The 15,691-nt window shown below is 40.8% G+C and overlaps 1 protein-coding gene across 7 annotated transcripts in view; it reads right to left on the bottom strand.

The window, feature by feature from the left end:
- Positions 1-9,366: 9,366 nt before the first annotated feature.
- LOC143032826 (hexosaminidase D-like) overlaps positions 9,367-15,691 on the bottom strand; it is a 196,507-nt gene continuing 190,182 nt past the window's right edge. For 6 of the 7 annotated variants that reach the window (XM_076197923.1, XM_076197928.1, XM_076197925.1 and 3 more), the window contains one exon: positions 9,368-12,028. In XM_076197923.1, coding sequence (XP_076054038.1) covers positions 9,807-12,026 — 2,220 coding nt within the window. In that variant the 5' untranslated portion in view covers positions 12,027-12,028 and the 3' untranslated portion in view covers positions 9,368-9,806. Of the gene's footprint in view, positions 12,029-15,691 lie in introns of all 7 variants that reach the window. The other variant, XM_076197930.1, reaches the window with a different exon arrangement.

Here is a 15,691-nt window from a genome sequence, read left to right as displayed (position 1 = left end):
AATGCTAGGGTTGGAAATGAACCAATAGACGGAGTGGTTGGGAAGTGTGGGGTTCCAGGAAAGAATCGTAGTGGAGAGTTGATGGTGGAGATGTGTCTAGAAAGAGAGTTGATAGCAAATACAGTGTTTAGGAAGAAAGTCAATCATAAGTACACATGGGAGAGGGTGGTGGATGGAGGGGTGGTAGACAAAGTGTTAATGGACTATGCAGTGGTAGATAGGAGTATAATAGCAAGAGTTAAGGATGTATATGTTCTAAGGGGAGAGAGTGGGGGATATCAGATAATTTTCTGGTGGAAGGTAAGTTGAGATTGGAGGATAGATGGAGAAAGAGGAAAAGGACAAAAGGTAGGGAGGTGTTTAGAGTGAACTGCTTAAATAAGAAAGAAAAGGAGTACAAGAAGAAGCTAAGAGAAGAGTGGGAGGGAGTGAAGGATAGAGTAGAACTAGGAGTGGAAGAGGAATGGGGATGGTTCAAGGAGGGAGTCATAAGGTGTGCAAAGATGGTGTGTGGAACAAGGAGGACGGGAGGATATAGAAGAAAGGGTAGTGAGCGGTGGGATGAGGAAGTAAAGAAGGTTGTAGAAGAGAATCGACCTTTCTCATATTGGTTACAAAATAGGACGAGGGAATCATATGAGAGGTACAAAAAAAAAGAGAAGAGAAGTAAAGCATAAGATAAAGGAGGCAAAGAGGGGAGCAGATGTGAAATGAGGTAAGAGTATGACAGAAAATTTTGAAAGTAATAAAAAGATGTTTAGGAAAGAAATTAAGAGAGAAAGAGGAGGTGAATCAAGTAAAGAAGAAAATGTAAAAGGTGCAAATGGAGAGATTATAATAGAAGAGAAGGCAGTAAGAGGAAGATGGGCTGAGTATTTTAGGGAGTTGCTAAATATGAAGGAGGATAGGGAGGGAAAGGTAGTTGCAGTGGGAAGTGCTAAGAAAAGGACCGTCATGAATGAGGAAAATGGAGGAGAAATAAGGAAGGATGAAGTAAAGGCAGTAGTTAAGATGATGAGACCAGGTAAGGCACCTGGGTTGGATGGATGTCATGTAGAATGTCTGAAAAAAAGGAGGTACAGTGATGGTGGACTGGCTGGTGAGGTTATTTAATGTTTGCTGGAGAGAGGGTAGAGTGCCGGAGGACTGGAGGAGTGCCTGTATAGTTCCACTTTACAAAGGAAAAGGGGACAAGTGTGAGTGTAGTAGTTTCAGAGGGATTAGCTTGTTAAGTGTAGCTGGGAAGGCTTATGAGAGGATCTTGATTGAGAGGATTAGGAGAGGAACAGAGGGAGTGATTGGTGAGGAACAGTGTGGGTTTAGGACAGGTAGAGGTTGTGTAGATCAGATCTTTGTGGTAAGACAGATATGTGAGAAAGCTATATGAAAAGGTAAGGATGTGTTTTGGGCTTTTATGGATCTGGAAAAGGCTTATGATATAGTAGACAGAAAGGCACTGTGGGAGGTATTGCAGATATAGAGGATAGGAGGAAAGCTTTTAGGAGCTGTCAAGAGTTTTTACGAGAGTAGTAGAGCATGTGTCAGGGTTAGAAATGGAGAGATTGAGTGGTTTGAGGTAAAGGTGGGACTTCGTCAAGGATGTGTTATGTCACCCTGGCTGTTGTATATGGATGGGGTGGTGCGAGAGGTAAATGTAAGGGTAGTGGGTCAGGGATTGGAGATGGTTAAAGAAAATGGAGAAAAGTGTGATATAAGCCAGTTGTTTGCGGACGACACTGCGCTTGTGGCAGGATCAGAGGAGTGACAGAGTTTGGGAAAGTGTGTGAAAGAAGGAAGTTGAAGATAAATGTGGGTAAAAGTAAGGTGATGAGATTTACAAGGAGTGAAAGTGGCAGCAGACTGGAAGTGAGTATTAAGGGAGACTGGAGGAAGTGGATAGTTTTAGAGACTTAGAGCGAACGTGGTAGGAAAGGGAGGAGTGGAGGTGGAGGTAGAATGTAGATTGAGAGAAGCGAGTAAATGCCTTGGTGGATTAAAATGTATAATGAGAAATAGACATTTGGGAATGGATGCTAAGAGGAGATTATATGAAGGAGTGATTGTGCCGACAACACTGTATGGGGCAGAAACATGGAACATAAGAGAGGAAGAGAGAAGGAGTTTGAACGTGTTTGAGATGAGGTGTCTGAGAAGTATGATAGGTGTTACTAGGCTGGATAGAGTGAGAAATGAGGAGGTGAGGAGGAGAATGGGGCTGGTAAGGGAGTTGGGAGATAGGGTGGATGAAATAGTATTGGGATGGTTTGGACACATGAAGAGAATGAGTGAAGAAAGACTAGTAAAAGATGTGTGGAAGGCAGATATGGAAGGAGTGAACATGAGGGGGCAACCTAGGATGAGATGGATGGATGGGGTAAAAGGGGCTTTGGAGTAGAAGGAAAAGTCTGTAGAGGAAGGACGGGAGAGGACAGAAGACAGGGGTGAATAGAGAATGGTTTTATATGGATGATGTTGTGATCCATGAGTTGGAATGGGTGGGGGGGTGGGGGGAGGGAGTATGTGTGAGAAAAATTTGACACAGCCCAAAGGGATTTCTCCCCGTCTTCTCCTATTCTGCATGAGGGGATGGAGAAGGGGGTCGCCGATTTGATGAATCGGCCTTGCTGTGGATGTGCTGTGTCTTCCGACACTGCTTCTGACCCAGGCCAGTGGGCAAGATGCAGGGGTGACCCGTCATCCGGGAGGTGCCAAGATGGGGTGGAGGGGAGTGGAGTGTGATAGGGATGGAATGGGTGGGAGTGGTTTTTATGCCAGGTTTTTTTGGCTACTTCCCGTGTAAGGGGAAAAAAGCCTTTGGTATATGTATGTATGTATGTATGTAAATCTTCTTCATTGTCCATGCACAATGTCCATTGCTGTATTTTTTTCTTTTGTTTCTCTTTCTGTTTGTGCTGCTAAATTATCTCTTTTCCACCCAACAACACATTTTTTTTTGTCTACTACTTCTTTTGTACTTTTTCTGTTCTACCATAATAATACATCAGTATTTTATCCATTATCTCCCTTGTTATTTCTTTTCTGCTCTAAGTACCTTTATTATTTTTATTACCCTTTTCATATCTTCTCTTTTGTTTCTCCTTTGCTGCTGTAAAGTATTATTTAATTTTACTTTTTCCTCCTCGTGTATCCCTTTCCACCTTTTTTGTTCTTGTTTTATCTAACATTTTCTTCCTTCTCCTCAGCTTTCTCATTGCATTTTTACAGTCTTCCAATATATCTCTTTTCCTTTAAATTGTCATAATTGCCTTTCACCTTGTCAAACTCATTCCTTAGGTTTTCTTTTGAATTAGTCACATCTCATAACAAATAAGAACCAGATTGGCAAACCATTCAAGCCATCCCACAGCACTGAAACTATATGAATACAGAAAAGGCCTGGCAATTAACACAACTTACCCAAAATGCAATCACCATGCAGAAGACAGAACATCCTATTCTATGATGCCCCACTCTTGTCCTACCCCGACAAAAATGGTCTTTCTTCCCTGAGTGCCATGTGGGTCAATCAATCTATTGAACAAAATCTCTCTTGTAGGAGGCCCACAGTTCCCAGGTAATAAGCAAAATCCTCCAGATTGGTCCATGATTCACCAAAGCAAGAGATATTGTAGTGTTCTCTGAGTAAGGTGTGGCTGTGTGGGGCAACATAGAATGAGGTGTTCAGTATCTTCTGGGTGGTGATTCCATCAGGGCTGATTTGCTTTTATTGCCAGGCTTGTTCTATGTTGGTTATGTTTTAAAGTTGGATGGTGACCTGAGAGCAATATCCAAATTGGACTCTTGCTTGTCATATGAGAAGTTTGATGGACTAGGATGTTTGGTGATTAGTTTTAGAGTGTTTTATTTGTGATCTGAGTTTGCATGAGTTTTTGTATGGATGTATTGTATGGTGCAGGTGGTAAGTAGATGTTCGAGTAGGATGCTACTTTTTCATCCAGTTGGTTGTGCTTGCGTAATGTGATGGGATATATGGGTAGGATTGAGAATTCTTGCATAGATTTGCATGCTTCTCTTTCAGGAGAGACCTGGGCAAATTTATTGATTGATTGGTTAGTCGTATCACTTAACTGGCATTCTAAACCCTCTTTTCTTGGTCCCTATTCTTGTCTTTGATTTATCAGTATTACTTATCTATTCAATAATTCTACTGTAATCAATATCTTGTTCTTGCTCAGTGCTGGTACCAAGTTCACTACTGCTTTCTCCTCCAGTCACCACATTTGTCAACTCACAGCTTCACCTCCCTTTGAAATTCTGGTTTTCCTACTTTCGACTTTATTTTTAATCACTTTCCAATTCTTCAGTTGATGGGACCTCAGGTCATTTTCCCCTCCCCTCAACTAGCATATCAACTTTTAGGTATATTATTGTAAATTAATTCCATTGTCATTGCTAGAGCAGGGATGTCTTTTCACCAAGTCAGCCAAGAACTGTGTGTGTGATTTACCTCAGTCATATGTTGGACTCATGACCAACAGCTACTAACCTCCTGAATGAGAACTCAGTGCTCACATATGGCTTGATCTATAGGTAATGCTGTGACCTTAAACACTCACATACACAACTTCATGCCCACCAGAGTTGTTGTTGTTGTTGTTGTCGTTCCCTAGACTGTCTGTCCGAGCAGTCCCGTCTCCCCAAGGAATGCCACAGCCGAAACTGTGGCCCACCAGAGTTGGACTGCTGGCTTGCAGTGCAGATATGCTAAATCAGCAGTCAAGAGGGGTCCCATTGAACTGTCCAATGGTGTGTGCTATGTGTGCATGTGTCTCTATATGTATTTCCCATGTATTCGGAGGCTCAAGCTCATCTACAATACACTATAAAAAATCTGGAGTTGAAAAAACTCCATGTTGATCACTTCCCTTAGTGTCCTGATTTTGTCTATTATCTAATCCAAAGCTGATCATGAACACAAAACACATACTCCAAAGGATATGAAATAAAAAAATTCTGTTGTCATATTCATAAATGAATGTTTTATTTATAACTCCTTCAACCTCTATCTTATCAAATCAAATTACAGAAATACACATTTTATTCCTCATTCATATCAATCCACACTCATATTTACTAGAAAATATATATAAAACTAAAGAGAAAATCTTCACACTTTCCATGTTGCCATACATACATTTTAAAATGTACCCAAACTTAAGCAAATCATTACAAAATCAATGATGAAGTTCCCATATCTTTGAAATGAACAATGAAAAATATCAAGTCATAATGAAAAACATTTCAAACCCTGGAGAAAAGCCATGATTTCACTTCTCGACACTTTTTCCCCCTTGCATTTCCTGAACAACACTGAAATGTACATCCAAGTTTTAAAAAATCCAACAAGAGAAATAGTATACTTTAATTCATGTATGCTTGACCTAAATATCCATGCAAGGAAATTAACAGTCTTTTTACACAAACAACTTACAACCCTCAACCTTGACACAAATATAAGCTCCACACCTCCCTACCTGGGCTATCAAAAGTTAAAATAATTTGGGGGCATCTCTGCAAAACCTAAAGCAATTGATATAACTACACTAAACTTTCTTTATTAAAAAGCCTAAGAGCTTTTTCAAGTGGGAAACCATCGACATAATGCTTAACCCTTATCAGTAAATAGCTAAAGTAGTGACTATGATGGGTAAGTCTAAATGTAGGAAAATATATACATTGAGGTGATTGCATGGTGGAACCTTGACAGACTTAATCATGAGGGCTCTCTTCTAACACATACCTATACCTCAATTATTTGCAAATACTGTATTGAAGAATAAACACAAGACAAACAATCTACATTATAATGTAAAAGACAAACTATTTCAACAATCATTGAGAAAATTCTTATTTTCAAGACAATGTGCAATTCTGGACAACCAAATATAGTTCATGGATGCCAAACATGCCAATATTATAGCAAATGCTTAATATATTACATTCACTATTACGTGGTTTATACTTGATTTCTGACTAACAAAGCTTAAAGTACTACTGAGGAATATTACCATGTTACTTTTCAAGAGCCTGAAGATTGTGTGTCATTACACATGACTTTACATTCTCTGTGCAAATTATTCGTTGTTGGTTTAAATGGGCTATCTAGCAATAAATGTTTGGACAAGAAAGTTAAGGGGTGATAATAAATAAAAACAGTAAGTGCTACTCAACCACTAAACTTTCAAGTAAACATCAATGTTTTTAATCAGTAGCATTTTGCTATGTCAATCTTCGCAGTTTTAGAATTATTGTTTTCTACAAGTCGAGTTTTGCACAGGATACAAGAAAACAATTCCAGTCTTTTCATAACACTCAAAATGTTGTCATTCTTTGATACTGTAATAGGCTGATTGTAAGCATAACAGGATCACTAGCAGTGAAAAAAAAAATAATATTCACAAACAGCATTCTTTTCTATTCTTCATACAAAAGTATTTCAAAAGCTAAGGTTTCTGTACATAATACTTCTTTTAATGAATGTTTTTGACTCGTTTCATACAGCAAAACAGATGATTTGAGTCCATTGTTCCATGAATCAGTCAAAACATACAAATGAATAAAACAAGCAGAAATGATTAGGAACTCATTCAACTGATTGCCAAAATGCTCCAACACACATTACCTAGAAATAAATTAAGCTTGTGGACAAACCATCAGTGTCCAGTATTGAAGATTTTAAGTTTGTATATAGTAACAACCTGAACAATACTAACCTAAACCTGAGCACACTAACATTATGTCCAAACAAAAACAGCAACAAAGAGGCCAAACCATTTTGCTGAACATCGTGGAATTGGGTGTATGATTTGTCTTTATTGAACCTTAGATTTAAAACTTTTTTTCTCCATGAACTATTTCTACAATATGTTAAAATGAAATCTAGAAAAATAATAAAATTTTGAGACAAGGTCATTTCCTTATTTGGTTTTTGAGTTTGCTAAAAAAAATTATCCATAGAAATTGGAAAATAAGTTATTCCAAGATAATACATATAGAAAGGAGAGGGGGGAAGAGGAGGAGGAGGAAGAAGGAAAGAGGAGAAGAAGGAGAAAGATAAAAAATCACTAGATATCAGGTCTTTATCAAAAGATTGAAGTAAAAATAGTCAAAGCTGATAGTGATCTTGAACTCAGTATAAAGGTTGAGTGTTGATACATTTTGAAGATGGGTAACAGGGCGATAATTCCTTCCAATAACTGTCTTTTAGGACAACCACTGGCAGGTACCCATCTGTGGTCCCACTTTTACTTTTCACCCTTTGGCATCCATATTTGAATCTTTATTTGATTACAGGAAAACCCTGTAGATGATAAGGGATTAACTGCAGATGAATGGATGCTGCAGTCTACTTTCTGTACACTATCTTGATCCTTACAAATTAACTAACATAGACCAATACTGCAAAAAAGAAAACCACAACACAATAGTGCCACCATATTCCCAATGCCTCACTTCATAATGTGTCAGTTCTCAATAGAAATTTATTCAGTCATCAAGGTTCCTACCTACAAACCCTTCACCACTACAGGCCATCAGTAATTCGCATGTTGTTCCCGTGATTACGGAAAGAGCGAATTTCATTATTCTTGTTTTTCCCCTAAAATTGGAAAAATGTCAAGAATATCCAATAACTTCCTAAAAATCAGGAAAACATAAAGGTTAGTTATTCTTCGCCACACATTTCCAAAAATATGGAAAAGGCGAATACCATAGTCTTGCCCATACATCTCATTAAGTTATGAGGAATGCAACTCCCTCATCTTCCTTCTTTCAAGAAAATTCATAAATGTGAATCTTCATCACAAATATATGACACATCCAGATTTGCCCCAACAATTATATACAGTAGTTTTTAGCAGATAACTCTAACATCTCCCTACCTCAGCTGCAAATATGTCAACATGAAGTCAAGAGAAAGTGTTAGGAGCAATACTCAAAGCATGGTGAGTTTCTTTCAAAGAATGTCACTGATAATACCATCACATAAGTAGTTTTTCAAATAACTTACGTCACATACATACATTCTTTCATAAGCCATATATGCAACTATACACACACACACACAAACAGGAGAGGTATGACCATTCATCCATTAGGAACTAAGGTGGGAGGAACAATGAATGGGCTTTGGATGGGTGTGGGATGGGTGTAGAGTGAGTGTATGCTTTGGTTTGGCTGCCCTCTTATAAGTGGAAAAGCCCTTTTGGTATGTCAGTCATACAGAGATCTTGGGCCTTGTCTAGAGACCACATGTCTACCTCCACCTCCAAATGGAAGTGAGAGCATTGACAGGTTTAAAAAAAGAAACAGGAGAAAGAGGATTTTCTCTGATGTCCCTCTTGCTGGGCTACCTCATGCATGTACCCATCATTGGTCCTTCATATACTAGTACTTCCATATTTAAATATACATACATGTACACGGTATATATGGGACCAATGACGGACAGCAGAGCCACCCATTTTCGAAACCCATCAACCTCTTCACCTCCATCTGGATGTGCATATTTGAGGTGCTGATACTTAGTCTCTGGACTATACCCAAGATCTCTTTTTATCAACATCAACTGTATTTCTTACACATTTCCATACATGACAAGAAGACCAGTTGAGGGTACTTGCATGTGGTGGTCCTGCAAGATGGACAATGAAGCTGTGTATTTTCAAAACCTCTCAATACCCTTCTCCATTAGGAGATAGAGCCTTGGTCTCTAGGCTGACCCCAAGATCTCTCTTTGTCAACTTCAACTGTATTTCTCACACTTTTTCACACATGGAGAACTGGCTATCAGGGACTGCTCCACTCTCCCTACCACTTTGAGACAGTAACACAGAAACAGTCCCACACCATACAACACAGATAACAATCCAATGTTTCTTCACAGAAAGATCTGTAGGATGGCCTATGGACCACTACCAGCCATATTCGAGCCAACAATTATCATTATTATGCAGTATGTGTATATATACATATATCATCATTTAAGTAGGCTGTCTCTGTGTGTACCTTATACATGTATATATATATATATATATATATATATATATATATATATATAACATTTAAATAGGCTGTCTATATGTGTGTGTATGCATATATATATATATATATATACATATATATATATATATATATATATATATATATATAATATATATATATATATATATATATATATATATATATATAATATATATATATATACATACATATAACATCATTTAAATAGGCTGTCTATATGTGTGTGTGTATGTATACATAATATATATATGTATGTTTATATATATGTATGTATGTATGTGTATATATATATATATATATATATATATATATATATATAGAGTATATATATATATATTAACATATACAGTATTCTTGTATATAAACACACATTTTGCATACACAAGTATGCATATAATATCCATGTATATCATTATATAAGAATACTATAATATCACACAGCATGACTCACAAATCCAAAAACTTAGTGAGGCATGTAAACATACTTTCTTGAACTCAACCATGCTTCATTGTATAATCAATAGAGCTGCCTGACATGGCGATATCACACATGGTTTACATGGTTCATGTAGAATTAAAATAGGTTTGGTACATTTAGTGCTAAAAAACTACAAAGGTATGTACATGTGATAAATCTTTTTTTCCTTTCTTTGATTGTTCAAGGAGGCTTACGACTGATTACTACACATTCAGGGATTCACGATCTGGTGGTGAGAAGACGATGCTGAAGAGGGCATTGTCGGTCAGCTAAAGGAGAACTCCTATTAAACATTAGTCACTTTCTTGTGGTCTTTGTCCTTCCTCGGTTTAGGCGGCGGTTCTGTGATACCAAAGTTGGCCAGTTCGGGCAGGAGCGGCAGCGGCCGCACCGGCCAATTTTTAACGTTCTTCATGCTCTCAGCCTCGTTCTGGAGGCGTTGAAGCTTGTCCAACATGGGCCACACCTGCTCTTCGATCCACTCGCCCGCCGTCCAGTCGTCGAACCACTCGACCAGTGCATCTCGGGCCGTCTTAATCAGGAGCGAGACAGCGTGCAGACGCGAGGGAAGTTCCTCCAGATCCTCGTCGATCCGCATTGGGGAGGAGAAGTTGTGCCGGCGGTTGTAGTCCGTGATCCAGGCGCGGCTCTTCGTAACCCGGTCGTAGTAGGCGTCCACATCGCGTCGGGTAGCGTCCAGCCTCGCGGTCACCTTGAACATCTGCGAGCCGGGGAAAAAGCACCACGAGAACTTGTCCCACAGGAATGGATCTGAGTCCAGATTGAGCCACGTCTGGTACTTGGGCGTCTGCATACACTTGAGGGACTTGTAGAGCTTGGACTGGAGGCTGGTGTTGAAGTACCCGTGCGAAGTGACCAGGAGGTTGATCGCCAGCGAGGGCATGGCCGAGGGAAGGAGCTCGCAGAGCACGGCGAAGTGATCGTATCTCTGCCAACCTGTGAGGACCAAACCGCGGAAACCCGAACCGAACTTGCCTCCTTCAGCCGCCATGACGTCCAGCCAGTTGAGGTTGTTGTCCAAGTGGCGCCGCACGTTGGGCACGGTCAGCTGCTCGCCGAAGGCGCCCTTGAAGGCCGAGGCGGCCCAAATGTGCGAGAAGACCTGAGAGAACTTAGTCCAGACGGAAGGCTGGACGAAGCGATACACGTCTTCGGCGTAGACCCAGACCATGGGTTCGACCAGTTTACCCAGGTTGTACTCGTTCATGGCTGCGTCAGAGACGTGCCTGAGCATGTCGTCCCAGACGATGGGGATGGCGTGGTGCTTCTCCCTTACGTGCCTGGCCACGGTCACCACGTGCTGCAGGAACAACGCCTCCCTGGATTTCTGTCGGCACCGCTGGCACTCCCCGATCTGGAACACCTCGTCGCAGCCGATGTGAAGGTACCGCGACTGCGGATGGAGCGCCATGACTTGGTCCACCAGGCTCCTCACCAGCCACAGGGACTCGTTCAGGGATGGGCAAATTGCCTGTGGGAGTTCGGGCACTTCGCGCAGGTGCGCAAACCGCTCGTGCTTGAGGGCCAACTCCAAGTGGCCGAAGGTCTGCACCAGAGGAATGACCTCTAGCCCTGCCTCGCGACACAAACTGTCGATCTCCTTGATCTGACTCGATGTGTAGTGGTTCCCGGCGGCGATCGAACTAAGTCGACCTCGGAACGGGTACATGTCCTCGTACTCCAGGAGCACCGCAGTGGCGCCCAGCTCTTTCAACCACGGCACCAAGGTCTTGTACACACTAGGCTTGAGCGGCGCCCCCTTCAGGTCGAAGTGAACCACGCGGTGGGGCGGGATGTAGTTGGGGCGGTTCGTGTTTCCGTAAACGGGTTCGCCGTATGGATTGTACTTATACACCTGACCTGCCCATACTGCTCCTGGCGCCACCATCCCATCCACGTCTTGCGGCTGCTGTTCCTGTGGACTCAGCTGCTGCGGGAGCTGCAGGGCGCCTGCTTGTACGCCCAGGCCCTGCTGTGCCTCGTGGCGATGTTCATCATTATGACGCTCGAGCAGTTCGACGGCGGCCATTTTGTCGCGATCCTCATCTGGGGAGATGATGACGTCTTGGTTTGGTGGGTATTGTTGCCGCGGTGGCTGCTGCTGCTGCCCGTTCCACTGGTACCACTCCCCATCCGGACCACCTTCCCCTCCACCACCACGTTCATCTTCTGCCTCCTGCTGCACCTCCCGATGCTGGTTGCTGCTCCCACTGGCGCCCACGACGAACTGCACCTTCTGGACCTTACTCCCGCTCCCGTGGGACCCAGCACCGCCACCGTCGGATGTGCGACCCCGTACGTTGTTGAGGGCCCTCTGTGCGTGGCCGGTGGCCTCGTCGCCGCCACCGGGGAGGAGAGGTCCCGCGGAATACTGTAGGTAGAGCACGCTGAGCATGACCAGGACTCCGACGCCCCAGCCCACCTGCCGCTTGGAGCGCCACGCCACCACGCCAACGTGTGTCAGCCAAGCTCTCGCCATGCCCATACCTGCAAGAGGAAAGAAAGGTTTAGGGACTGAGAAGCTGATGGAAAGTTCTTATTGACAGAACTAAATCATTTATACCTCCCCGGGATATCGTCTTCAATTTTACGAAAGAGGATATCACCATCTTAAGGCACAAAGAGAATGTTTTAAAGAAGATACACAATACTGAACTAACGTTCATATTTAATGATACTTGTATGAGAGAAAATCTTTAGCGCCAGTCCCCACGGTCTCTCTGAGCAAGCTCCCACGCAGTCACCCTTCTCGACAGGTTCGATTAACTCGCTCCATCCAAGAACTCTGTGGGCGTCCCCTTCGTCTCCTGCACAGAGGGTTCCTGTCTCTTGTCGAGACAGGAACCCTTTGAGTAGGATCAGCAACAATGAAAGGTGTCACATGCCCGTATGACCGGAGTTGACGTTCACGAGTTATGTTCATGGTAACTGGCATAGGTGTCAAGGTGTCAACTCTCGGATATAATATATGATATATATATATATATATATATATATATATATATATATATATATATATATATATATATATATATATGTATGTATGTATAACAGAAATACCAGAAGATGTCTTATTAGAGACGAAACGTCGTGTAGTAAAATGGAGAAGTATAAGGATTTGGTTTATGCCCACCCTATCCAAGGGAAGAATATAATTAGAAAAATAGAAAACACAAGAAAGAAAATCAACAACTTCCAGAATGCTGTCGTATTCAATCAAACATGTTTAAAAGAGAACCTGCTCCCAAAATACACAAATATTAGACTCCACGGCCGAGCAGTACAGCGCAGCCGAGCAGTACAGCGCAATCAACAACTTCCAGAATGCTGTCGTATATATATATATATATATATATATATATATATATATATATATATATATATATATATATATATATATATATATACACGTGTGTGTGTTGTGTGTATGTGTGTGTGTGTATTGGTTAGTCCAGTAGAGAAAGATTTCAGTATTCCTCCCTCCCCTCCCCTCCCCTCCCCGCCTTTCTCCCCAACAAGTCCACCCTACCACGATCACCCATCAGTCTCAACTCACGCACTTTCAAATCATGTCAATGACATCTTGTTTTCTAAGTTTCATATCAAGTGGATTTCTAATAGAAATTTGTTTGTTGTTCATGGCGTTATGAAGGGGTCTGAGGAGGATGAAAGGCTGTAGAAATTTAACTTTGTGTACGTATATACGTATATATATATATATATATATATATATATATATATATACATATATAAATGTGTGTGTGTGTGTATCATATACTGGTATGTATATATATATATATATATATATATATATATATATATATATATATATATATATATATATATATATATATACTGTTCAGGTAAAATGCGTTAGGTTTGGCAATTAGGTTGGTCAATGTTATGCTGGTATTAAATTGGCTTTATTTCGCGTGTAAATAATAATAATAATGATAATAGTAATAATAATAATAATGATAATAATAATAATAATAATAATAATAATAATAATACATACATACATATACTAAAGGGTTTTTCCCCTTACACAGGAGGTAGCCAAAAAACAAAGGCACAGAAACCACTTCCACCCATTCCATCCCCTACATACTCCAATCCCCTCTACCCTCTTCCCTCCCTCTTGTCTTAGCTGCTTCTGGATGACAGGTCATCCCTGCATCTCGCCCACTGCCCTGGGCCAGAAGCAATGTAGTAAGACACAACACATCCACAGCAAGGCCGCTTCATTTAATCGGCGACCCCCCTCCCTTCTCTCCATTCCCTCATGCAGAAAAAGAAAAGACGGGGAGAAATCTCTTTTTAGGCTGCGTCAAAATATCATTCACACACACTCCCTCAACCCCCACCCTCACCCACTCCCTGCCACGGATCACAGCATCATCCATACACAACCATTCTCCACTCATTCCAATCATCCATCTTTTCCCTTCCTTCCTCAACAGACATTACCCCCTTTCCCAATGCCCCTTTTACCCCATCCACCTATCTCATCCTTGGTCGCCCCCTCATGTTCACTCCTTCCACCTCTGGCTTCCACATCTCTTTTACTAATCTTCCTTCACTCATTCTTGTCCAAACCATTCCAATACTCTTTCATCAACCCTATCTCCCAACTCCCTTTCCACCCCTCTCCTCACCTCCTCGTTTCTCACTCTATCCAGCCTAGTAACACCTACCCTACTTCTCAGACATTTCATCTCAAACACATTCAAACTCCCCTCTTCCTCTCTCATGTTCCATGTTTCTGCCCCATACAGTGCTATCGGCACAATCACTCCTTCATATAATCTCCTCTTTGCATCCATTCACAAATGTCTATATCTCATTTATACTTTTTGATCCCCCAAGGCATTTACTTGCTTCTCCCAATCTAAATTCTACCTCCACTTCTCCCTTTCCCACCACATTCGAACCCAAGTATCAAAAGCTATTCACTTCCTCCAGTCTCTCTCCTTTAATACTCACTCCCAATTTGCTACCACATTCTCCTTTTGTACATCTCATCACCTTACTTTTACCCACATTTATCCCCAATTTCCTTTTTTCGCACACCTTCCCAAACTCTGTCCACTAACTTCCTTAATCCCTCCTCAGATCCTGCTACAAGCGCAGTGTCGTCAGCAAACAACTGAATAAATAAGCAGTATATACATAAATAAACTAGTAAATAACTACGTAATTATAACACAAGACAATGGATAAGAAATAAGTAAATGATTGGATAATAAATAAATACACAAATTTATTAAGAAATCCAGATAAATAAATAGATTAATGAATACGTAATTGAACAAATAAGGCGTATAAAAAACTGATGAAGGATTACATACATGAATAAATAAACTAGTAGGTAAATACGTAACTAAAAAAAGGGGGGGGATGGTGTTTATCTAAATGATTCTCAGTTCGAAGCTTTAAGAATCATTTAGATAAACACCTAAGAAAGATGCTGTAATTATCATTTATATAATTTGTTTTTGTTTTGTTATCACTTGTCTGTTTGATTCTCATTTATTATTAGTTATATGTCAATTTATTATTATTTACTATTTACCTGTTTGTTTATTATTTAACCATACCTGTGCATTTATTTATGTACTTTATTTGTTATTTACATTATCATAGTTTTTATTTATTTATTTATTATTATTATTATGATTTTTTTCGCCTCCGACCTAGATATGGACCAAAAGGTCTCCTGTCAGCATGCTCCACCTTTGTAATCCTTTGTAGAGGCAATGGTCTCCGAAAGACGCCCCCGCCACTAACTAGGGTTCCTAGACATTAGACTCTAATGTCACTGCATATGTAGGGCACAACGACAAAAGGGAGCACAACCGAAGCGCGCGCAAAAGAAGATTGGATGTAATTATACCGGAAGTCGCAGAGTGAGGAGCGAGAAAGAGGCCAGCCAGCCTAGCTGGCCGCGGACGTGGAAAAGGCAAGCGAGCACAATAACCCGTGAGTCGTTTGTGCACTGGGTTCCATTCCAGATAAATAAAATCAAAATAAAACCTCTTGGCCACGGGTAGATTTATGTACTTATTTAGTTTTATTTCTATTTCATTTTTTTTAACTAGGGCAGGCTCGATTTTATTCTTTTATATAGATGGAAGTGATAGCTATATT

This window comes from Oratosquilla oratoria, chromosome 14 (assembly GCF_046742065.1).
Source record: "Oratosquilla oratoria isolate Oo_2021 chromosome 14, ASM4674206v1, whole genome shotgun sequence".
In the NCBI taxonomy this organism is placed as follows: Eukaryota; Metazoa; Arthropoda; class Malacostraca; order Stomatopoda; family Squillidae; genus Oratosquilla; species Oratosquilla oratoria.
Note: the sequence above shows the minus strand (reverse complement) of the source record. Positions and strands in the feature narration are given on the sequence as shown.